General features: G+C 38.2%; 3 protein-coding genes across 12 annotated transcripts in view; 2 read left to right on the forward strand and 1 right to left on the reverse strand.

Annotated features, from left to right (window-relative positions):
- The window catches only part of TRIM23 (tripartite motif containing 23), a 35,397-nt gene extending 25,938 nt beyond the window's left edge, over positions 1-9,459 (reverse strand). For 4 of the 5 annotated variants that reach the window (XM_025388629.1, XM_025388628.1, XM_025388626.1 and 1 more), the window contains exons 1-2: positions 8,259-8,767; positions 2,129-2,291 (exon numbers count right to left, since the gene is read on the reverse strand). In XM_025388629.1, coding sequence (XP_025244414.1) covers positions 2,129-2,291; positions 8,259-8,339 — 244 coding nt within the window. In that variant the 5' untranslated portion in view covers positions 8,340-8,767. Of the gene's footprint in view, positions 1-2,128; positions 2,292-8,258; positions 8,768-9,361 lie in introns of those variants that run through there. The other variant, XM_025388627.1, reaches the window with a different exon arrangement.
- Positions 8,770-25,741, forward strand: part of TRAPPC13 (trafficking protein particle complex 13) — a 42,087-nt gene continuing 25,115 nt past the window's right edge. For 3 of the 6 annotated variants that reach the window (XM_025388632.1, XM_025388634.1, XM_025388633.1), the window contains exons 1-4: positions 8,794-9,158; positions 19,412-19,480; positions 20,051-20,150; positions 21,798-21,882. In XM_025388632.1, the coding sequence (XP_025244417.1) occupies positions 9,113-9,158; positions 19,412-19,480; positions 20,051-20,150; positions 21,798-21,882 (300 nt within the window). In that variant the 5' untranslated portion in view covers positions 8,794-9,112. Of the gene's footprint in view, positions 9,159-19,021; positions 19,041-19,411; positions 19,481-20,050; positions 20,151-21,797; positions 21,883-25,741 lie in introns of those variants that run through there. The other 3 variants (XM_025388636.1, XM_025388637.1, XM_025388631.1) reach the window with 2 other exon arrangements.
- LOC112626515 (shieldin complex subunit 3) lies at positions 10,080-14,789 on the forward strand. The gene is made up of 2 exons (XM_025388639.1): positions 10,080-10,277; positions 13,543-14,789. Exon 2 carries the CDS (start codon positions 13,664-13,666, stop codon positions 14,414-14,416), a length of 753 nt encoding a protein of 250 aa, XP_025244424.1. The 5' UTR covers positions 10,080-10,277; positions 13,543-13,663; the 3' UTR covers positions 14,417-14,789.

Here is a 25,741-nt window from a genome sequence, read left to right on the forward strand (position 1 = left end):
CATTTGGACCACCTCACTGTAGCAGGGAGAAGAATTTACTTTGAAAATCATAAACCTTCTCTTATCAACTTCTACCTGGATGCTAACACTTCACTTCTGCAAACAATTCACTGATCAATGGACATCACACAGTGATGTGTAAGAGGGCAAGGAAGTGTAATTTCACCATATGAGCAGAAAAATCAGCAATATTGCTGAACAGTATCAATAACTACTCATATTCTTCTTGTACTAGAGAGGAATTCTGATTCAGAATTCAGAGAAGTCAGAGAGGAGGATGGATGTATTCAGTCTAGTTCCGTGTCGTAAATTTCTAGTTTTGTTAAACATTGAGGTAGTAACTCTTCACACTGTGGTATTAATGTAGAGAAGGTAAAGTGCTCTTCAAAAAGGTAGAAGAATCAGGCGTGGTGGCTCACACCTGTAATCCCAGCAATTTGGGAGGCTGAGGTGGGTGGATCACTTGAGGTCAGGAGTTCAAGACCAGCCAGGCCAACATAGTGAAACCCCATCTCTACTAAAAATACACAGATTAGTCAGGCGTGGTGGCAGGTGCCTGTAGTCCCAGCTATTCAGGAGGCTGAGGCGGAAGAATCACTTGAACTCTGGAGGTAGAGGCTGCAGTGAGCTGAGATTGCACCACAGCACTCCAGCCTGGGTGACGGAGTAACACTCTGCTTTAAAAAAAAAAAAAAAAAAAAAAAAGTAGAAGAAAGGTTCTATCCTCTATTTGAAAAACATTACTATTTCTTTTAGTTTTTTTTGTTTGTTTGTCTGAGACGAGTTTTGCTCTTGTCGCCCAGGCTGGAGGGCAATGGCACGATCTAGGCTCACTGCAACCTCCATCTCCCAGGTTCAAGGGATTCTCCTGCCTCAGCCTCCCGAGTAGCTGGGATTACAGGCGTCCACCATCACGCCCAGCTAATTTTTACATTTTTAGAAGAGAAGGGGTCTCACCATGTTGTCCAGGCTGGCCTTGAACTCCTGATTTCAGGTAATCCACCCACCCCGGCCTTGCAAAGTTCTGGATTACAGGTGTGAGCCACCTTGCCTGGCCTAAGTATAGTTTTATATAAAGAAATAGTATGATATATGCATATCTCAAAGAATAAAAGACCAAATAAAAGTACAGAGACTTTCCCAATCCCTACCAGTTCTTGGCTACTAGTAAGTTAACACTATCTATAATGTTATTATTGTCCTATATTAGTTGTCAGGCAAATAGACTATTTATATACATCAAAGATCACCAAAACCTTAAAAACCCTTCTTTCTCCAGAAAATATTTTAAAACCATGTTTCTTAGCATTTTAAAGTCTTCCAGCCTAAAATTATAGGTACTCTTGCTTCCTTTTTTGGTGGATAAATTATTTTGAATGTGTTCCACTTGAAAAATAGTATGAATATATTAAAATTATCTTACATAGTGCAACTGACCTGAAAAAAAAAAATGGCAACCTTAAACTCTTTTGGAGAAAACTCCCTTATCAAAAAGAGTAAACTTACAAAACTTATGTTTGTAAAATCATTGTTCAAATGTTAGTAAATGCTATTATTTCCAAATCTGGTACCTGAAAATAACTTAGTTTGAAATATATAAAGCAAGTGTTAAAAGTATACAGAAAACCAAAAAAAATCCACAAACCCTTCAAACTCATTTTAACAGAAAATACAGAGTAATTATCACAAGCTACAAACACTTCTGTCCTTGATATTAGTAAATAAAAACATGCTGAGACTCAATGACTTATCTGTATTTTCATTATTGGCTTATTTATTTGTAAAGAAAACATTGTTTTATTGGGTTAATGGCTTCAGGCAAATGATTCATTCTGTGATGCATATTCTTATTTATTTGAATCAGGGTAACATGTTTTTCTCAGGTGTCTTAAAGCTCTTTACAGGTAAGTATTGAATATAAACATCTCAGAAGACAAAATAAAATTAGTAACTAAGAGTGAGATAGTTTATAGCTTGAAGATTATTCACCTTAATAGAAACTCAGCCTTTCTGAAACTTTCTGGGAATTTAATCATTCTAAAAATCAAGTGGAAGGAAATTGTTTTCTATGACATTTGCATTACATGAACAATTTTCAATCTTAAATCCATACAAATACTTTTCCTACCTAGGTCTGTTACTTGTCGATCAAATGGGCAACGGATTGCTCTTCCATGAAGAGGCAGGCGAGTGAGACAGTCATGACAGACTGTATGGCCACAAAGCAAAAGGCGAGGAACTTTGTCTCCTTGCAAAGAAAAGACGTCTTCACAAACTCCACACTCTAGCACCTAATATTTGAAAACGAAGGATGTACTCTTTAAACCATTTTAAAAGCATACATATTTTAGGTATATAAGAAAATTCACCTAATATATTGAATCAACATTGTTACTTTATTCCTCCATGAAAAAGAACTATGTAAGTTGTAAAATCTTAAATCACTTTTAAGTCATTCCATCTCACAGACCCTGCCAAAATTATATCGTAACGAAATATCTTTGAAATACTAATAGTAGTGTTAGGGGCAAAGATGCTGTAAACTAACATCTTCATTACCTTTTGAAAATTATGATTTCACTCATTACATCTGAATCTGTACAAACAATATGTAATTCTACTGAAGGCGGGTTCTTAAGCAATTTCTCTGCAACTACCTAACCCATCATTAATTTCAACACAAATAAACTATCATTAATTTCAACAAAAATAATCTAAAATATGTGCTAACAATTACCCCGTTAATGATAAAGAACTTGTTAAGAAAAGACTACAACTAACTTTCATGTTTCTAGTATCTAATGTACATTAAATAATACAAAGTCAAAAAAGCAATCACCTTAAATTTCAATTCCTGTGCTCTATCAATAAATATAGCTCTGAATCAGAAATTAGTTTGGCTATCTAATTCTAGTTACAGACACATGACTTGCACAAGGCTACACAGTCAGTCAAAAGAAAGGCTATTTATCAGCATATTCTGATTCTCAAGTCCATATGTTTATGTTTTATAAATAGTCAACAAATTGTATTTATAGCAATAAAGCATTTTCAGCACTTATTTCTAAGTATATTTGTAGTGTTTCATTAATTTTTTTAAAATACCCACACTGTACCATTCAATCATACCTCAAACTCCTGTCATTCAAGACCCACTACAATCTGGTCCCTGTTCTACTGCTTCACTGCCACACTCTTCTGACCCTGTGCTCCAACTATATCCAACAGCTTATAGTTCTCAGAACATGAGAAACTGTTTCATGTTTCTTCATGCTAACACTGAGGAAAGGACTATACTTGTCCTTTGGGCCCCCAAGTACTCTGTATAAGCGTCTACCATAACACCCAAAATGCTGTAATACCTTGGTTTTCTAGTCTGTCTTTCCCTGTTGGACCAAAAAACCCTCAGGAACAGGGTATTTTAAATACCAAGTTCCTAGTGCTTACATAAAGTCTAGTAAAATAATTTAAAAACAATTAAGCTCAACATCATCAAACACACAACACAAGGTAAAAAACAGAAAACCCAAGGCAGAAATCAGACTAAATCTACTACGATTTTAAACCTAACTCTGTAATTAACTTGGACTTTGGGCTTGAGATACAAATATCTTTCACCATGAAGTGATAATTCATAATTGCTTTGTATATTATTATGGTTCAAAAGAAACTTAAATTTAGTCTTTCAATGTAAATAAGGGTTTGGGAAGAGAAAAATAAATAAAAATAAGAAACAAAAAAAATTGTTCACAGAAAAGACAATGAAAATTATTTACATGAAAAGATGTTCAATCTAACTCATAACAAGAAAAATGCAAATTAAGGCTAGGCACGGTGGCTCATGCCTGTAATTCCAACACTTTGGGAGGCCGAGGCAAGTGGATCATCTGAGGTCAGGAGTTCGAGACCAGCCTGGACAACACGGCGAAATTCCTTCTGTAGTAAAAATACAAAAAAATTAGCGAGGCATGGTGGTGGGCGCCTGTAATCCCAGTTTACTCAGGAGGCTGAGGCAGGATAATCGATTTGAGCCTGGGAGGCGGAGGCTGCACTGAGCCAAGATCACAGAGTGAGACTTGGTCTCAAAAAAATAAAGAAAGAAAAAAATGCAAATCAAAGCTACATCAAAATACGTTTTTTTCCAGATTAGATCAAAAATGTTGGTAACACTTTGTTAGTGAAGGTGTGGGAAAGCAGGCACTGTCATACATTACTAATTGCTATGAAATGTTTATTGAGCAATACAGCTTTTATGAAGGGCAACCTGTCAATACTTACCAAGTTTAAGTAACTCAGTAATTCTAGTTGCAGGAATTTATCCTACAAGCATATTAGACATGTGTGACAAAATCTGTATGTTAGTCCTTAAAGCATCATTTGCATTAGCAAAAAATTGGAAACAAAGTAAATACACATCAATATCAGCTTGGAAAATAAATTATGGCACATTCATAATACTATAAAACTATATAGGATAGTGAGAAAGATGACGTTTTTCATGTACACACAGAATGATTTCATATGATTAAAACAAAAATGATAAATAGAATATACTCATTTTTGCATAAAGGTGGGGAAAGAGCAAATTTTTTTTATATTGTTGTATAAACGAACTGTCTTCCTGGAAGGATACATAGGACACCAGTAACACTGGAACATCGGTTCCCCATGAGAAAGAGAAACAGCTAGGGAACAGCTACCCATGTATAATTCTATCTATTATTCATATATACACATACTTCAATTCACCCTACATTTTTTAAAAAGGGGAAAGTTTCACATTATCAAATCCATTTAGGTTAGGCACCGTGGCTCACACCTGTAATCACAGCACTTTGGGACACCAAGGCAAGAGGACTGCTTGAGGTCAGGAGTTCAAGACCAGCCTGGGCAACACAGTGAGACCCTGTCTCTACAAAAAAATAAAAAACTGAGGTGGGAGGATCACTTGAGCCCAGGAGGTTGAGGTTGCTATGAGCCATGATTGTGCCATTGCACTCCCACCTGGGTGACAGAGTGAGAACCTGCCTCAAAAAAAAAAATTTCAATTAAATATAGAAAAAATAGTCACAGGCCAGGCGCGGTGGCTTATGCCTGTAATCCCAGCACTTTGGGAGGCCGAGGTGGGTGGATCACGAGGTCAGGATATCGAGACCATCCTGGCTAACACAGTGAAACCCCATCTCTACTAAAAATACAAAAAATTAGCCGGGCACGGTGGTGGGCGCCTATAGTCCCAGCTACTTGGGAGGCTGAGGCAGGAGAATGGCATGAACCTGGGAGGTGGAGCTTGCAGTGAGCCGAGATTGTGCCACTGCACTCCAGCCTAGGCGACAGAGCAAGACTCCAACTCAAAAAAAAAAAAATCACAATAGAATTTGATATAAAATAAATGCAACATTTTATAAATGCTGTATTGAAACTCTAATAAATTAAATTTGTTTATAAACTCCAAAGAACCATATTAAAATTTTGTTTAGTTCATTTCAATCCTGTATCTCTGATCCCACCACTGTACAAGATTTAAAAGAATTTCCTTATGCTGTTACCGTATTTTTCAAAAAGCACTAATAAAATTCCATTGATTAGCAAACCAAACACAGGTCCGAAAATAAAGTTACTAGACTATTTTGCATCAACTTGGTAAATAATACAGCAAGAAAATATTTCCTCAGTATCTATGAATAGGAATTGTGGTTAACAGTAAAAAGCCCTAGATAGGAAAAAGCTCTTAATTTTACATTTCACAAAATGCCAAAACAGCTTCAAACTTATTACATGTAAATCAAACTGTAATCAATCAGATTATATATTTTTTTATTTTATTTTATTTTTTTTTTTGAGAAAGGGTCTCACTCTTTCTCAAAAAAAAGGGTCAGCCAGGCTGGAATGTAGTGGCCTGAGCATGGTTCACTGCAGCCTTGACCTCCCGAGCTCAAGCAATCCTCCTGCCTCAGACTCCCAAGTAGCTGGTACCACAGGCATGTGCCACCATGCCTGGCTAATTTTTTTAATTATTATTTGTAGAGGCTGGGTCTCACTATGTTGCCGAGGCTGGTCTCAAACTCCAGGGCTCAAGCAATCCTCCCACCTTAGCCTCCCAAAGTGCTGAGATTAAAGGTGTGAGCCACTGTGCCCAGCCTCAGACTAAATTTTAAAAGGCCTAAGAAGACTCACTAAGCAAAAGAAACTGTGATACATTTTTACATGTCAGTTATTTCACAATATCAGATTTTTTATTTTTTATTTTTCAGATGGAGTCTCACTCTGTCACCCAGGCTGGAATGTAGTAGCACAATCTCGGCTCACTGCAACCTCCCCCTCCTGGGTTCAAGTGATTCTCCTGATCAGCCTCCTGAGTAACTGGGATTAACAGGCCCACACCACAATGCCTGGCTACTTTTTGTATTATTAGTAGAGACAGGGTTTGGCCATGCTGGCCAGGCTAGTCTCGAACTCCTGACCTCAAGTGATCAGCCCACTTCGGCCTCCCAAAGTGCTTCCCAGGCACTTTGTGCTTTACAGACATGTGCCACCGCGCCTAGCCATATCAGATTTTTATGTTACTGGTTTCTCTAATGATAAAAACCATGTAATTATCAACTTGTTCACAAGCACAAGGCCATTTTACACAGTATTAGCATTATATACTTCAATTTTTACCTTCCAATAAATACTTATTGCTTTCATCTATACAAATGACAGTAAGGTTTTTTTCAGTTTATATACCTATAGCTACTACAAATTATGGCATGAAGATTTTGTCAGAAAGGACTATTTTATTGCACAGTTCAGGAACATTTTACATGTTAAGATGAAAATGAACAAAGTGAGCCTCTGATGTATCAAATTCTGTGCTGTAACAAACTGGAGTTACATCAGGCTTTGGTACACTTTTGAGACTATAAGGCAAACAGCGTAACAACAAAATAGATACTGCAATGATACCCCTTCCAATTATGAAATAAAACTTAAACTTCAAGTTAATTCACAAAGTACTCTGCAAGTATTCTCTACTTAGCAAAAGCACAATTCAATAAATAAAATCTCAATCACACAACATGCCTAATAACAAGGGCTCTTTTGCGTATCAGATATGCTGTGCACCTGTAGAATAACTTCATTACTACCTAAAGGTCATCTGAATCAACGACCACCAATACTGACTGATACTAAATTGTGGGAAGAAATGTCTCACTTCCTGTCATACAAAACCAACATTAACTGAATAATCATAGGTGTCTATTTTTCAAGACATTAAAAGAACTTCATATATTATCCTGTTCGGTAATTCTTAACCCTGGTTACATATTAAAATAACTTATGGGCATTCCTAAAATCTACTGATGTTGTCAACCTCATCAGAACTGGAGGAGGAGTGCATCAGTAGTGTACTAAAAATCTTCAGTGATCCTAATATGTAGCCAGGAATGAGAATTTTCAATCTCTTAGATTAGAGATGCTCCCGAAGGTTACTCCATAAAACCAATGAGATCAGTTCTCCCCTCCAGATCTCTCCGTGCACAACTGTGGAAGGGAAAAATGACTGCCACATATTTCAAATGATTTTTTAGCAAATTCATTCTGGAGCATTTATACATAGTAGAAGCTCAAACTTCAAGCATAAGGAAATTCATTAACTCTATCGTTAACGCCCAGCTATGACGATGTTGCAGACTTCTGAAAAGTGTTAATAGACTGTACTACTAACAGGAGAGAGGGCAGCTCAGCCAGTAACAGATGTCTCATTACAGACGCAGTACAACAGGGAAAAGCATAGGCTTTAAAGCCGGTCAACCCGGGGCTCTGCCACACACTGTGTTTACCTAAACCTGGGTTTCCTCCCTGTAAAATGGGAATTAACATCTACTTCATAAGTAGATATTAACGAGCTAAAACACCTAACGTAGTACGTAGTTACGATGACGATGGGCCAATTTATAATACTAAGCTAACTAATGCCTGTTGAGTTTAACTAAAAGCAGAGGACCTGGAGAAAAGACCGGTCTAGGTCACTGGACCGCAAGCTCCTTTTCATAAATGTTCCGATTATGACATGTCATGAGCAGAAGACCAGGCAATTTCAGGCCATAGGAGAGAAAGGATGCAGAGGAGAGGACAAGACTCGTAAAGCCAAAAGGGGCCCAGAGGCCGCGCATCCCACCCATCGAAGCCTGGGCCGTGGCGATGCAGCCAGGTCTCCAGGATGAACCGACGGGAGGCCAATGGTGGAGAACAGAGCACGCAAGGTCCCTCACCTTCACTACAGCTGTCCCCCGGCTGCCCTGCCGGCCACTGTCTACTCCCGCTCCAAGCTTGTTTACAACCAGAGTAGCCATCCTCGTAGGAGTAGCGCCACAGATGCAGCCTTCAGAGTCCTCAACTGAGAGGCGGGGTTAAGCCACCTACCCAGAGGCCTCTGCGCACGCCACCGGCGCACAGGCGCAGTAGGACACAGGGCGCCGCTTAGCCGACTCTTACTCCTCCTCCCTGCAGTCGTGGGGTACTTCGTTGCGCAGCCTCGCGCATGGGCACTTTTGTTATTTTTCATTACGTAGTCTGCAACTGCTGGGGGAAAGACAAGAAAAAAAAAAAAGAAGGGATAAAACAGAATTAAAGTTTTGGGGTGAAACTTCAGCTCCTTTAATGATTTTTCCTCTCGAATAGCAAACCAACCAGGGTGTAAACTGAGGGCGGTGAAGGGATACGAGCATCTCCCTGCATGCAACGCGATTTTCGTATAAACTACAAATCCCAGCATGCCACTCTCTCTTTTATTTATTTATTTTTTTTAAACTCCGGCAAAGTTGGCCTTTGGGAGGCGGCGTATTGTAACCGAGGGGTGGTTTCTTTTCCTGAAGTCGCGATGTGCGATAGCAGATGGAAAACAAAGTGTTTTATGCATACGTTTCTAAGATAAAAGAAATGGACTTGGTGAGAAGAAGCCAGTCTGTAAAGAACACAGTAAGAAAATTTAAGGTACCACCACCGGAGAGAAGTTGAAAGTGCGTTTGACTTCTGGTCTTGCCAAACGCGAGGTTTTCCGTTTCCTTCCGGGCCAAGTTGAACCTGTCCAGCCCCCGGAGGCCGTGGGTCAAAAGTGGCGGTCAAAATGGAAGTAAATCCCCCTAAACAGGAGCACCTGCTGGCGCTGAAAGGTAAACTTTTGCGAACCTGAGTACCCGTTTTCTGTTTTCTTCCCTTCCCTATTTATCGAAGCCTTTGCCATGTAGGCCTCAGCCTTCTTAAACACTGTCAGTGCTCGCCCTCCTGCTCTGTCCTTTGGCGCCAGGCGGGAGGAAGCGATTTCGCCTGGATGCTTTTTAGGTTTACGGGCTCCTTTCTAGAATGAAATAGATACCTGGTAAATCACTCTTTCTGATCTGTGCTGCTTCAGTCACGAGATTTTAGCCGCAGAAGCTGACGTCCCGCTCCTACCGTGGAGATCTCTGTGAACTAAGATGAATTACAGCGGGCATGTAAAGTGCTTTTTCCTTCTGTCTCTCGTTTCTTCCTGTGGCACTGACGAAGTTATCAGGCTTCAGTTTCCCCTGTAAAATTAGTATTGCATAACAGTAGTGCAAAGAATTTAGCAATACATAGTAATACAACATATAACTTAGATTTATTAAAAACAAACTGCAGTTTACTTCAAAGCACTGTGTATGTAGGAAATATGTCCGAGATCTAATGTCAACTCTCATTTTTTGTACACAGCCATTTTGAGTAAGTTTGGTGATTTAATTAGATCTTTATTTAGGAAAAAACAGCAGGCTTTTTTTTTTTTAGGACAGTTTTTATTTTTTTTATTTTTAATGCCTATTTTCTGGAAATATTTTTATTTGAAATCTTTTCAGCTTTATTTTAGTTTTTACTACAACAAATGCACTTTTTGTTTCTTGGATGCTCTAACACGGGGTTAACAATGACTTATTGAATGAGCTGAGGAAATGCTCAATAAACATTTGGGTTCAATTGAATTGCACTTATTTTACTTGTGGCATCCATTTTGAGGAACACATCCTTCCCATTATGATGTAGCCATCAGACATTCTAGAAGCTCATCAGTCTCATATAATGATGCCTGTGTTAGCGAGATTGTCTCTTACCGTGGAACTTTGTAATGTTAAGTTATACAGTGATGGGACCTCTAAGCTTAACCTGAGCAAATGATCTAGGCTAAAATGGAGACTAAAATGGATTGTTACTCGTGGAGAAGAGGGAAAATAAGAAAAGCAACTAATTGTCATGTTCTTTATCTCGCGATCTCACTTCAAGTATGTGGAGTAAATATTAATTCTCAGAGTTTAAGCAACTTTTCCAAGATCACATAGCTAGTAAGTGATTGAGGCAGTGTTTCAACGCAAGGCCTACCTCTCTCTTTCCAAGAGTTCATGTTGCCTCCTAATGAATGAAACGGCATTCTCAGAAATAATTCCTCTACCAACTACTCTGATGGGAATTTGGAACAGTTCTATTAGCTGCTACGTGTGATTTATACAAATTAGAAGCTATTAAAAACAGTTAAATTCCAGCTGGGCGCGGTGGCTCATGCCTGTAACCCCAGCACTTTGGGAGGCCGAGGCAGGTGATCACGAGGTCAGGAGATCGAGACCATCCTGGCTAACACTGTGAAACCCCGTCTCTACTAAAAATACAAAAAATTAGCCTGGCTTGGTGACAGGCGCCTGTAGTCCCAGCTACTAGGGAGGCTGAGGCAGGAGAATGGAGTCAACCCGGGAGGTGGAGCTTACAGTGACCTGAGATCGCACCCTAGCCTAGGTGACAGAGCCAGAGACTCCGTCTCATAAAACAAACAAACAAAAAGTTAAATTCCAGTGATACAGAGACTGCCACTGAGAATTTTTAGTTTTCTGTTATTCTTTGTTTTCCAAAATAAAGGATACCTAAGAAAGAATATTTCAGCAACCTAAGCCAGGCGTGGTGGCTCACGCCTGTAATAGCACTTTGGGAGGCCGAGGCTGGCAGATCACTTGAGGTCAGGAATTTGAGACCAGCCTGGCCAACATGGTGAAAACTCGTCTATACTAAAAATACGAAAATTAGCCAGGTATGGTGGTGGACATCTGTAATCCCAGCTACTCGGGAGACTGAGGCAGGAGAATCGCTTTAACCTAGGAGGCAGAAGCTGCAGTAAGCTGAGATTGTGCCATTGCACTCCAGCCTGGGTGACAGAGTGAGACCCTGTCTCAAAAAAAAAAAAAAAAAAAAAAGAATAAACAGCCTAAACTGGTAAGTGCTTTAAAATTGATAGTTTCAACTTTATTAAACCTCTTTGGTACCATCTTCTAGTTAACCCATTGTTCTAGTTGATCAACAGTTTTCACAGCATTTCGATTTACTGATGCTGGATGCCAAATGTATCAATTTAAGTGGTCTTTAGGTTCACTTTATCTTTTAATATGTAAAATGTTAAAGATAATATTTTGTTATTCTTGGTTGGGTGAGGTGGCTGATCACTTGAGTTCAAGAGTTCGAGACCAGTCTAGCCAATATTATGAAACCCCATCTCTGCTGAAAATACAAAAATGCCAGGCGTGATGGTGTGCACCAGTGGTCCCAGCTACTCAGGAGGCTGAGGCACAAGAATCACTTGAACTCTGGAGGTGAAGGTTGCTGTAAGCCAAGATCGTACCTCTGCACTCCAGCCTGGGTGACAGAGTGAGAATCTGTCTCAAAAAAAAAAAAAAATTCTCTCTTGAGTATAACACTGATTGACTTTAGACAAGAGAATTACTCGATGCCATATTTTACAATGTGAAAGTGTAAGGAACAGGGAAGAAAAACATGAGTGCATTATTCTTGAAAGAATATGTGATAACATTTAGATCCGTATTTAAAATTATGGATGCTAAAGATCACAATTATTTATGAATTTGAGAGTTGTCAGATCTGTTAGTGGGCAGTATCAGTAGGTAAAAAGAATCATGAAATTAGTTATTCTTCTGACTCTAGAATCGGACAGTGATTCTATTGTGACATCATGACAAGAGTCCATACTCATGGTTATCCTAGCAGTGGGAGAACCCTCATCAAGTAATTCTCTAATGATTTTGGGGGAGAAGTGATTCAACTTATTTTTTTCTGCAGTTAAGATATGAAAAAGCCTGTTTTATGGCTCTTACAGCTTTGGGTCTGATTAGGAAGCCTAACTTGCAGATATTGGAAGGCTCCATTCTTAAGCCTATGTACCATATGCTGGAATTTATTATCAGTGACTTGATTTGGGGCAACTTGAGGACTTCTGTGCTCTAAGAGAAAAAAATAGGAGTCTAGACTTCTTGTTCTCCTCCAAATTGGAATTCAAAAGCCATGGTATTAGGGTCCCCATGCTGTTTAATTGCCTGGGTTATGAGGAGAAGACAGTGTCACAAGACTGGTTCTTAGCCTGGTTAAACCATATTAGCAAAGTTAAACCATATGCATGGTTTTAGTTTTTACTGTAGAGAATGACATGAAATCATCAAATATTCTATCTATATATTTGTTTGGTGGAATCCATATAATTTTTTTTTTTGAGACAGAGTCTTACCCTGTCACCCAGGCTGGAGTGCAATGGGAGTGCAGTGGTGCGATCGCAGTTCACTGCAAACCTCCACCTCCCGGGTTCAAGTGATTCTCCTGCCTTAGCCTCCCGAGTAGCTGGGATTACAGGCACAGGCCACCGCGGCCGGCTGTTTTTTGTATTTTTAGTAGAGATGGGGTTTCACCATGTTGGCCAGGCTGGTCTCAAACTCCTGACCTCGTGATCTGCCCACCTTGGCCCCCATAAAGTGCTGGGATTACAGGTGAGCCACCACACCTGGCAGATCTATATAATTTTAAGTATAAAATGATTACTTTTCTTCCAGACAGATTAGAATTTTTTTTTTTTTCTTTTTTTTCTTTTTAATGAGATGAAGTCTTGCTCTGTCGCCCAGGCTGAGTGGCACGATCTCAGCTCACTGCAACCTCTGGCTCTCAGGTTCAGGGTATTCTCCTGCCTCAGCTTCCCTAGTAGCTGGGACTACAGGCATGCACCACCACACTCCGCTAATTTTTTTTTTGTATTTTGAGTAGAGACAGGTTTTTACCATGTTGGATTAGAATTTACAGTGATTTTATTGTCCTCAATTTAGTTGCCTCAAATTTTTAAATATTACATTTTTTGTTAATTTTCTTCATATGAAAACAATATTTTAAGATTCATTTACTCTTTGTTTCTGCTAAAGTTTTAAGACTATTATTACTTAATATAGTAATATTGATACTTCCAAGTCCTTTATATCTGTTGAGTTAAACATGTTGACTACTAGCATTTTTAGGCTGGAAGTGATTTTATAGGGCATCTAATTTAGATTCCTTATTTTGGTAAGAGAAAGAATTTTCAGGTTTGTAGATTACATTCACATTTACCAAAAGGACTTTGGTAAAATACCACATTGGGATTGGTTTTTGGTTTTTGTTTTTCCTTTTCTCCCTGCATATTGGTAGGCAGAATATCCCTACCATATCTTATTCTTTGCAATACTTCTACTTTAGGTCCTGTTTCCCTCTGATTTGGCAAGAGAGACAATCTTGCAATGATAAATTTACATTCTAGCTCTGAGGAGTTCAGCTAAGAAATTTTTCTCATCACTAAGAGTAACTGGATTACTGCAGAATGACTACAGAAGTAATATTACATTATCGACCATATGAGAGTGATCCCACACAACTGCCAAAAATTGTGGAAAAAGCAATTCAAGACTTTCCTACTCGTCCGCTATCAAGATTTATACCTTGGTTTCCATATGATGGGTCCAAGCTTCCACTCAGACCTAAAAGATCACCACCTGTGATTTCTCGAGAGGCAGCCGAAGATGTGAAACAGTACTTAACCATTTCAGAACATGATGCTAAGTCACACAATTATGATTGCACAGTAGATCTATTGGAGTTTCAACCTTGGTTGAAAAAGCAGCATTTAACCTCGTCACACGCATTGAAGGAACAGACTAATTCTGGAAATCTGGGTAAACAATCAGAGAAGGGAAAACAGCACAACAGGAGATCTTGGAGTATTTCCCTTCCCAGCAATAATTGTACTGAAAAAGTTTCTCCTTTGTCTAAAAAATTGCAAGATAGTTTAAAGGCACTAAATTTACACTCACTTTATAGAGCAAGATGGATAATAGAACACACTATTTGTAACAGCCAAACTCTGGAAGACATTTGGACAAAACTCAATCAAATTATTAGGCACAATGAACTTCCATCTTGTAATGCTACAATTCAGAGGCATTTAGGCCAAATATGGGTGTTCTGTGATATTATGTATTGTGAATATGTGGGAAGTCTCCTTAAAGGAAGATTAGCTCTTTCTGGAAAAATTAATTTATTTGTGCATAAACATGGTGTTATTTTTAGTATGTAATAAATTCCACTGATTGTCAAAAAGAATATTCTGAATGAAATGAATATGGATTGAAATAGATGAAATAATTTTTACAGATTTTTAAATTTTTAGTGGCTTTTTAGAATTCCTAGGCTTGTCAATTAAGTCAAGAACTTTCTGAGTTCTACTTATTAGCAGCCTTCTTTTAAATGTGATAAATTATTGTTTACACTGAATATGAAGGTAAAAATGTTCTGTGCCTTTCGTTTTGTTACAAACTGTGATTGAATTAGTCTTATGAATTAAGTTGTATAGTTTGGATTTTGGTTAATCTCTAAAATCTAATTTTACTGTAGTTTTTTCTTTACTCACCTCAAGTGTAATTTTTTAAAAAATAAAACTCAAAACAATTCTCTTTGGAATGCTATTTATGTGGCATGAATGTAGTTCAAAGTGGGAGACCAGTCTAGATTCATTATGATGTTTCCAAATATATGTAATAATAATTGATAGGCTGTTTTCAAACAAAGATACAAAATGTATACTTCGCCTAAAACTATAATGTATCTTTAAGACTATAAACTGTTTTGAAGGAAAGTATCAAATGTTGAATAAGGGATCAAACTATTGTCTATTTCTTCTAATACAGATAATTCAGTATTTATGATAGTGCTAATTATTACTTGGCTGATGATTAGAGTCATTGTAGGTTCCCCATAAGCATAATCTTGTAATTGGCTTTACACATCACCTCATAAAAATGCTCAAAGGGATTAAAACAATAAAAGTTTTGTACAAGCACATATATTTGTTTAACATATTTAAATGCCTACTTTGCACTAGGTGCTAGGATATATTGGGGAAGGAGACAGACATGGACCTTGCCCTCATGCAGCTTACATGTCGTTACTACTATTAAACACACCAGCTCCCTAAGAAAAATAAGGGTGCACTTACTAGGAATATAGACATGTTTACCTTGAAGCACAGTGCCTATCATGGTAGGAGCTTGGTAATGCATGGTAAATGTTCCCTTCAGAGGGATTCTTCATAGCCTGAGATGGCTGAGGTTGCTTAAAATGGAAGTCCACTGATTTTGTTTTTCTTTCTAACTTTTATTTTGGGTTCAAGGGGTACATGTGCAGATTTGTGATATGGGTAAATTGTGTGCCACAGGGGTTTGGTGTACAAATAGTTTTGTCACCCAGGTAATCAGCATAATACCCAATAGGTATTTTTTTAGTCCTCATCCCCCTGTCACCTTCCACCCTCAAATAGGCCTCAGTGTCTATTGTTCTCTTCTTTGTGTCCATGTATACTCATTGTTTATCTCTCACTTATGAGAATACGTGGTATTTGGTTTTCTGTTCCTGCGTAAATTGGCTTAGGATAATGGCCTGCAGTTGCATCTGTGTTGCCGCAAAGGCCATAATCTGAAAATATGAAGAAAAAAGTTGCTTTTAATACCAGTTTGGAATCGCTTTATTTTTAATGGAGGATCATTTTTTACCCACCATCTCATCGCCTGCAAACTACAGGAATCATGAAAAACTAAGCTTTATAGGACTTTTGTTTATAATAGAAATTTGAACCTATAATAAGCAAATATGTTAGCTACACGTTTGGGTGAACTCCGGGGCACTAAAAAAAAAAAAAAAATACGTTTTAGGATTCCCTTGAGACTGTATTTTCTCTTTATTCAGATTTCTTTTCTAATGAAATGAAAATAATAATGGGGAAGAAATAGAAAACACCAACTAGTACTAAAAGTGAACTTACCAGCCTGGGCAACATAGTAAAACCCCGTCTCCACAAAAAATACAGAAGTTAACCAGGCATGGTAGCATGTGACAGTAGTCCCAGCCTCTTGGTGGGCAGGGGGAAGGGGTGCGTCTGAGGCAGGAGGATCACTTGAGCTCAGGAGGTCAAGACTGCAGTCATCCATGATCATACCACTGTAGTCCAACCTGGGTAACAAAGTGAGACCCTGTCTCAAAAAAAATAAGTGATTTTAGCTGTGGGAGAAACTGCCTCCTCTGTATCACTTTCAAGGGCACCTTTTTATCTGTTTTCAGGGCACTTTTTAATCTGTTTTCTTAGTTAAAAATAAGAGTGAAGGTTGGAAACACCTCCCCATATTCATCTGTAGCTGATTGATACTCTTTTTGGAATAGATTCCTACTTTGAAATTTCATGGGATATTTCTGGTAAGGCATGACATTCCAGGTTTATGGCTGTAGGCTTATAATTAATAATTATTATAGAGAATTATTTTTTAACAGAGTGAAATCACCAGGGTTCAAATCTAGATTCTACCACTTATCTACTAATATAGTCCTTTGTATGCAAATTACCCTCTACAGGCATTGTCAATGCCCTATCTGTATATTGGGATTAATGTAATACCAATTTAGAGAGTACTCATGAGAATTAAATGTGTTCAGCTTGTAAAATATTTAGCATAATGCCTGGCGCTAGTAAATGCTCAGTAAATGCTAGCTATACAAAGTAACTTCAGAAATTTTAAGGGTAGCATTTGTTGAGTATTTCAAAAGCCAGCTGCTTAATATAGCAGGTTATTATTGGCCTCAGTTTCTGAAACTTACACTTTCAAAATAATGTCAGTTATTTAGGGACTTTCATGAAGTGCTCATTATTTTATTCAGGGAAGATCTGAATAGCAGAACCTACACCAAATACGGATGCTACAAAACTGAACGTAGTACATAAGAGCCTAGACCTCATGGAGTTTGGAAAGGAGTCAAGGTACCATGAGAGAAACAGAATGACCTGTTAACTTTTTTTCTGAAAAAGATGACATTTAAGCTGAAACCAGAATGAGAAAGCCACTAAATTTGATATGAATACCATAGTTGGTTAATTAGTAGTTGGGCGGTGCATTTTTACATATGCTAGAACGCTACTTATATTCTGAATTGACCATGTAGGTCTATAGTCTTTATAGTATTTTGGCTTTGATTTGAAGGAATATATATATATATATTTTTTTTTTGAGATGGAATCTTGCTCTGTTGCCCAGGCTAGAGTGCAGTTGGTGCCATCTTGGCTCACTGCAAGCTCTACCTCCTGGATTCACCCCATTCTCCTGCCTCAGCCTCCCGAGTAGCTGGGACTACTGGCGCCCGCCACCACGCCCGGCTAATTTTTGTTTAGTAGAGACAGAGTTTCACCATGTTAGCCAGGATGATCTCGATCTCCTGACCTCGTGATCCACCTGCCTTGGCACTCCCAAAGTGCTGGGATTATGGGCATGAGCCACCGCGCCCGGCCAGACTTGATAATGAACTAGCCCTCTGTGATTCATTTTCTGAAAATTTTTACAAATTTTTATGATTTTTAAATTTTATGTTTTTGTTTTTATTTTGATGTGGTCAAATGACACTCTAGAAGAAACTGAAAAAGATTTTTAAAAAAATTATAGAGTGTTTACTCTCATTAGATTATATTTAATATTCTATTTCAATTTTTTTTACTTTTCTGTGGCTTAATTTTTGTTTGTTTAATTTATATTTAAAATGAATTTTTTAGTTAAATTTTATTTTTCCAGATAGCTAATAACCATTTGTCTTTGTGCCTTATAATGAAAAATCCTTTTACTAATTGATTTTTTAACTTTTAATCCCTTAATTGATTTTTTTTTTTTTTTTTTGGTCAAGACGTTGTTTTTTTAAAATCTCTCTCCCAACTATTTCTTTTTCTTTTTCTTTTTCTTTTTTTTGAGATGGAGTCTTGCTCTGTCGTCTGGGCTGGAGTGCAGTGCCGCGATCTCAGCTCACTGCAGCCTCCGCCTCCCGGGTTCACGCCATTCTCCTGCCTCAGCCTCCTGAGTAGCTGGGACTACAAGTGCCCGCCACCACACCCATCTAATTTTTTGTATTTTTAGTAGAGACGGGGTTTCACCGTGTTAGCCAGGATGGTCTCGATCCCCTGACCTCGTGATCCGCCCACCTCGGCCTCCAAAAGTGCTGGGATTACAGGTGTGAGCCACCGTGCCCAGCCACTCCCAGCTGTTTCTTTATATATCCTATCTTTTTTTCGAAAAACTAATATATCGGTATGGTCTTAATAAGCCGATTAGTTGATTATGGATTTAAATATGTTATAATATATAGTAAATTCAGTTCTTCCTCTTTTTTCCTCCGTTAATTTCCTTAGCTTATTTTCATCTATTTGTTTCTTTAGATAAACTTTAGACACATTCTATCATGTTGCAAAAATAAATCTTAGTTTTGGTTAGAATTATATAAACCTATATGTTAACTGACATTTTTATAATTTCTACACAGAATTAATATTACTTAAAGAAACACTTGGGTGGGCGTGGTGGCTCATGCCTGTAATCCCAGCACTTTGGGAGGCCAAGGTAGGCAGATCACTCGAGGTCAGGAGTTCGAGACCAGCCTGGCCAACATGGGGATACCCCGTCTCTATTAAAACTACAAAAAATAATAGTAATAACCAGGCATGGTGGTGCATTCCTGTAATCCCAACTACTTGGGAGGCTGAGGCAGGAGAATTGCTTGAACCTGGGTGGCAGAGGTTGCAGTGAGCCAAGATTGCACCACTACACTCCAGCCTGGGTGACAGAGTAAGGCTCTGTCTCCAAACAAACAAACAAAAAAACACTTATTGAGCTTCCAATGTTAATATTTTGTTGATATTGTTTACAGCGAAGTCACTTAGACTTTTTAAAGCCTTTTGCTCCTAATATTCTTTAAGCTTTAAAAATTTTATTTCCAGTTTTTCTATAATGAATGTATATTGTATTTATATTTACTTTTTATAATTCATAAGTTGTAAATGGTTCTTATATAAGATTCTTTTGTAACATTAAAATTCTTAATAAATCACTGATATGTGATAACCTTAGGAAGTATGTAGTATTATGTTTAAGAAGTATTTAGGTTATATTTTATGTTAGTATAAAATGGATGAATATCATACACTAGACTTGAGAATATTAACCCTAAGCAGTATTAATGTTTTGTTTTCTTTTACTTTTTTACTTCACAGTGATGCGGCTGACTAAGCCTACTTTATTCACCAATATCCCAGTAACATGTGAAGAGAAAGACTTACCTGGTATGGCACATGCTTTCCTCTATTTGCACCTAGGGAAAAGTTGAAACCTGAATTGCCTACATTAACTTGGACTAAGCCTAGCCCTGTGAATTTTATGCTAACCATTTGCTGGATTCTTTGTTGCCTATTTTTGTATCATGTGAAAGGTGGCCATCTGAGTAACAGGTGTTACTTATACTCTGCAAGTCCAAATTATGTTGATATCATATGGCAATATGAGACTTACAGTTTAAGATACATTCATATTCATAATACTATTAAAATTGCCTTCATCCTCAAGTGTTGCGTCAATGTATATATTAGCATTCCCTTTGTTTAGAATTGTTGGGGCTTTCTCTAGTATATTTTCTATCTCATGACGTACATTTTTCTTTGTTTCTAAAGTGTCCATTCCCTGTGAGATCAGAATTTTTTTGACATGATTTGTTGTATTAAAATCTAGAAGTTAGACTTTTTAAATATCATTTTTGTCAAGAGGTTGTTTTTTAAAATATCTCTCCTAGTTCTTTATGTAAGAAAAAGTTATTTAAAAGGTAGATGTTAGAATTTTATGTTTTTCTCTTCATTCAGGAGATCTCTTTAACCAACTGATGAGAGATGATCCTTCAACTGTTAATGGTGCAGAAGTTTTAATGTTGGGAGAAATGCTGACTTTACCACAAAATTTTGGGTAAGAATGACATATTCACATAAGAAACCTTGTAAAGCCTACAAATTATGTTTTCAAAAAAGAACTATGGGATGGGGAAACGCTCATGATACATTTCCTTTTTTTTTTTTTTTTTTTTTTTTTTTCTGAGATGGAGTTTCGCACTGTTGCCCAGGCTGGAGTGCAGTGGTGCCATCTCTGCTTAGTGTAGCCTCCACCCACTGGGTTCAAGCCATTCTCCTGCCTCAGCCTCCCCAGTAGCTAGGACTACAGGCGCACACACTGCCCTGGCTAATTTTTGTGTTTTTAGTAGAGACCGTGTTTCGCTATGTTAGCCAGGCTGACCTTGAACTCCTGATCTCAGGTGATCCACCCACCTCAGCCTCCCAAAGTGCTGGGATTACAGGCATGAGCCACCACGCCTAGCACATGATACATTTGAGGGGCAAAAAGATTATTAAAAAATCATACTATGTGATTATGGCTTTCTGTTTTTTTAAAAAAAAGATATATACCAAAATAAAATGTTGATAGTGGTTCCTAGGATAATAGAATTTTTACTTTCTTCTTTAGATCTTACTATATTTTTAATGGCCATATACTCTTTTAACTACTAATGTAAATGTCTTTTTCAGAAGCCACTCTGTTTTTTGCCTCATAGTCCTCTCCCAAAATGAGTTATCAGACTTGTCAGCTAATTAGGAACTCTAAATTTATTTTTTCTGTTATTCTTAGCTGTATTATTATTCTAGATTAATAATAAGGTAGAAGCCTCTGGTTCCACTCTGTTTGTAACAGACAGAATTTGAGACAGAAGGAAATTTTACAGATTGTTTTTATAGTTTTACAGAATGTGGTCATTGACTAGCGTCTTGAAAAACTGTAAAAAATATAAAACTATGTAAGATAAAACCACTGGTGATTTTTATTCAGATAACTTAGGAAATAAAATAAATTGGTAAAAATACCCCAATATCAATAACTTAGAGCTCTTCTAGATTCAGGGAATAAGTTATTGCAAGAATAGAAACTTGGCTTTCTCTAACCTATTCAAATACAAATCCTGACTTTAGCATAGATCTAATTTCAGTGAGTCTTATCTCTAGTGAGGCTGGCATTTTGTACAGTAAAGGCCAAATATATCATGTTTTATAGATTACATCCATATTTTGATTTGCACTAGGTAATGAATGAGTGGCCTAGTGTGAACAAAGGAATGTTGAAACAATATTTCACCAGATTTCTATCCTTTAGTAAATGTTTCTCCATTTGAAGTCCTTAGTGATTCTCACACAGAATATCTAATGTAAAACCTGAATGGGGCCAGATGCGGTGGCTCATGCCTGTAATCCCAGCACTCTGAGAGGCCGAGGCGGGCGGATCATAAAGTCAGGAGATCGAGACCATCATGACTAACACGGTGAAACCCCATCTCTACCAAACGTACAAAAAATTAGCTGGGCATGGTGGCAGGCACCTGTAGTCTCAGCTACTCGGGAGGCTGAGGCAGGAGAATGGGGTGAACCTGGGAGATGGAGCTTGCAGTGAGCCAAGATCGCGCCACTGCACTCCAGCCTGGACAACAGAGCGAGACTCAGTCTCAAAAAAAAAAAAAAAAAGAAACATGAATGGATTTCTGCCTAAATAAATACTTGTTTTATTTTACAGGAATATATTTTTGGGAGAGACCTTTTCCAGTTATATCAGCGTTCATAATGATAGCAATCAAGTTGTAAAAGACATATTGGTAAAAGTAAGTAACATTCTTACTTGGGATGTATTTTACTCTTTAACAAAGGTTTTTTTTAGGCTGGGCATGGTAGCTCATACCTGTAATCCCAGCAGTTTAGGAGGCTGAGGCAGGTGGATCACCTGAGGTCAGAAGTTCAAGACCAGCCTGGCCAACGTGGTGAAACCCCATCTCTACTAAAAATACAAAAATGAGCTGGGTGTGGTGGTGCACACCGGCAGTCCCAGCTACTTGGCAGGCTAAGGCAGGAGAGGCTAAGGCAGGAGAGGCTAAGGCTTGAACCCAGGAGGTGAAGGTTGCAGTGAGCCAAGATCATGCCACTGCACTGCAGCCTGGGTGACAGAGTTAGACTCCATCTCAAATAAAAAAAAAAAGAAAGAAAAAGAAAAAAGGTTTTTTTATATCTATTATGTTGTTGGCACTTCATTAAATGCATGTTTGATACAATAATTTTTAATTGTCATTAACAAGCACTAATGAATGCCTAAAGTTATAAAGTATTATGCTAGGCATGAAACCATTTTTCCTATTCAACAAGGTTTGTGATTGCTTGGGTGAGAAAATGTACTAGTCAAAGGTAAACAGCAGTTTAGCATTTGTTAATGTATGTCATAAACATAGAGGAGGAAAGATCACTGGAGATTATATCAATCAGGAAGGTTTTTTAGGGGAGAGGGAAAGCGAAGAGGATCTTGAAAGAATGGAAGAATACAGATAACAAGGCAAGGGAGACATGGTAATCAGAGGCAGAGACATAGCGATATACATGTGTTCTTTTAACAGGGACCATATTTCACTTGGTAAGAGGAGGTAAGGTGGTACAGAGGAATAGTAGCTGTATTAGTCTATTTTCATGCTGCTGATAAAGTCATACCCAAGACTGGGCAATTTACCAAAGAAAGAGGTTTAATGGACTTACAGTTCCATGTGACTGGGGACAATCATGGCGGAAGGCAAGGAGGAGCAAGTCATGTCTCACATGGATGGCAGCGGGCAAAGAGAGAGAGCTTGTGTGGGGAAACTCCCGTTTTTCAAACCATCAGATCTCAGCCTGTCGTAGTGACTCATGCCTGTAATCCCAGCACTTTGGGAGGCTGAGGTGGGTGGATCACTTGAGGTCAGGAGTTCAAGACCATCCTGCCCAATGTGGTGAAACACCATTTCTACTAAAAATACAAAAATTAGCCAGGAGGGTTGGCGTGTGCCTGTAATCCCAGCTACCTGGGAAGCTGAGGCAGTAGGATCACTTGAACCTGGGAGACTGAGGTTGCAGTCAGCCAAGACTGTGCCACTGCACTCCTGGCTGACTGGGTGACAGAGCAACACTCCATCCCCCCAAAAATAAAAATAAATAAAACCATCAGATCTCATGAGACTTATTGACTGTCATGAGAATAGCACAGGAAAGACCCACCCCCATGATTCAGTTATCTCCCACTAGGCCCCTCCCACAATACATGGGAATTACAGGAGCTACAAGATGAGATTTGGGTGGGGTCACAGAGCCAAACCATATCAGTAGCCATACAGTAGAGCATCTTGAAAGCAGGCTAAGGTTTTATTTAACCTTTCTTGAAAAATTATTTGTTAAAACAGACAAAAAAATTAATTAATTAAAGTAAAAAAACCAGGCCCAGCACAGTGGCTTATACCTGGAATCCCAACAATTTGGGAGGCTCTGGCAGAAGGATTGCTTGAGGCCAGGAGTTCAAGACCAGCCTGGGAAACATAACAAGACCCCCCATCTCTACAAACAATTTAAAAAGTAGTTGAGCATGCTGGCACACATCATTGGTCCCAGCTACTTATGAAGCTGAAGCGGGAGGATTGTTTAAACCCAGGAGTTTGAGGCTGCAGTGAGTTTTGCCTGGGCACTCCAGCATGCACTACAGAACAAGACCCTGTCTCTGAAAAAAATTAAATAAAAAACAGCAGGCAGTTGGCTTTTGAGCACTCTTTGTGTTGGAAAGACTGATATGAGCACATTGTATGGGATGCTTTGTAGAAAATGGAACAGTTAGAAGACCCTTGAAATAGTGTAGAGATTAAAAGATAGAATATGCTAACTCAGCTAACAACTTGAAATTTCTTCAAAAGAATAAGTGCGAAAAGAAGGTGAAAATTCACAGTATGTGGGGAAGAAGTTGTAAAACCTGTCTTAGAGTGATGAGTTCAGGTAATTGGAGTATTGCCAGAAAGGACCTCTAATTAGAATGAGTTCGAAAATGATCATAGAGTTTTAAAGTTAACAAGGATGTTAGAGAACAGACTCAACTTCCAGAAACTGGATGCAAATTTGTGCATACACGTACATATGTTTATCATATATAGATGGAGTCTCTGCCTTTCATTAAATTAGGGGTTGACAAACTATAGCCTAAAGACCGAATTTCATCCATTGTCTGTTTTTATAAGGCTTTTGAACTAAGAATGGTTTTCACATTTTCAAATTATTGAAAATAATATTTTGTGACATGTGAAAATTACATGAAATTCAAATTTCAGGCCAGGTGTGGTGGCTCATGCCTATAATCCCAGTGCTTTGGGATCCAAGGCAGGAAGATTGCTTCAGGCTAAGAGTTTGAGCCCAACCTACACAGCATTGCAAGGCACCGCCTCTGCAAACAAACAAACAAAAAAGAAATTCAAATGTTAGTGTTCATAAATAAAGTTTTATTGACACACAGCCATACTCATTTGTTTATGTATTATCTGTGGCTGATTTCCAGCTACCGCAGCAGTTGTATAGTTGAAACATAGATTGTATGGCCTCCGAAATCTAAAATATTTGCTAATGACTTCAGAGAAAAAGTTTGCCAACCTCTGCATTCGATTGTTAAAAGATCTGATTTTCAAAAGTTTGAGAACATAACTTTTGTCTTTCTACGTTGTAAATACTGAATTTCTTGGCAATTCAGTAAACACTGGCAATTCAGTAAATTCAGTAAATGTTGAATTTATTTTTATAAGATAGATTAATAAAATAGCAAAGGCATATACTTTAAGATGTCAGTACTATTATAAAGATCAAAGAATGCAGTAGTATGCATGTTCTAAAACATGATTTTATATTTCATGCCTTTATTCACTTTTATAAAAATAATTAGTAGTACTGTGCAGTACTCACCAGGGGTCTTCTTAGGCTCAACTAGACATTCAGACTCATGATATATAAAACGCTATTTTTCTTTTTACTTTTTTTTGAGACAGTCTCTAGTTCATCTAGTACTGTCACCCAAGCTGGAGTGCAGTAGCATGATCATAGCTCACTGTAGCCTCAAACTCACGGGCTCAAGGGATCCTACTGCCTTAGCCTTCTGAGTAACTGGGACTGCAGGGTTGTGACACTATCCCTGTCTAATTTTTTAATAGTTTTTAGAGACAAGGTCTCGCTATGTTGCTCAAGCAGGTCTTGAACTCCTGAACTCAAGCAATCCTCCCGCCTCAGCCTCCCAAAGTGCTGGGATTACACATGTGAGTTACCGCACCTGGCCAGATAAGCTAATTGTGACATCAGAATCACTTAAGAGGATATAGGTTATGAAGCACAGAATGATATTGACCTGTATTTGTGTGAGTGTTGTCTTTTGATCAGGTTTTAGGTGTCAGTAATATGGTTGCTTAATAAAAGATTTCGAACATTTTTCCAATATTTTCGGTGCTTTGGAACAATATGTGCATCAGGCTAAACTTAGTGGCTCATGGCTGTAATCCAGCACTTTGGGAGACCAAGGCAGGAGGAGCCCTTGAATCCAGGAGGCTCCCCAGGACTCACCTGGGGAATATAATGATCAAAGTCTCTACAAAAAAAAAATTTAAAAATTCTCTGGCCATCGTGGCACATACTTGTATTCCTAGCTAC

Source organism: Theropithecus gelada, chromosome 6, assembly GCF_003255815.1.
Source record: "Theropithecus gelada isolate Dixy chromosome 6, Tgel_1.0, whole genome shotgun sequence".
NCBI lineage: Eukaryota > Metazoa > Chordata > Mammalia > Primates > Cercopithecidae > Theropithecus > Theropithecus gelada.

Coding starts and splice junctions, on each gene's coding strand:
- LOC112626515 (XM_025388639.1), top strand. CDS start 13,664: ATGACTACAGAAGTAATATTACATTATCGACCATATGAGAGTGATCCC.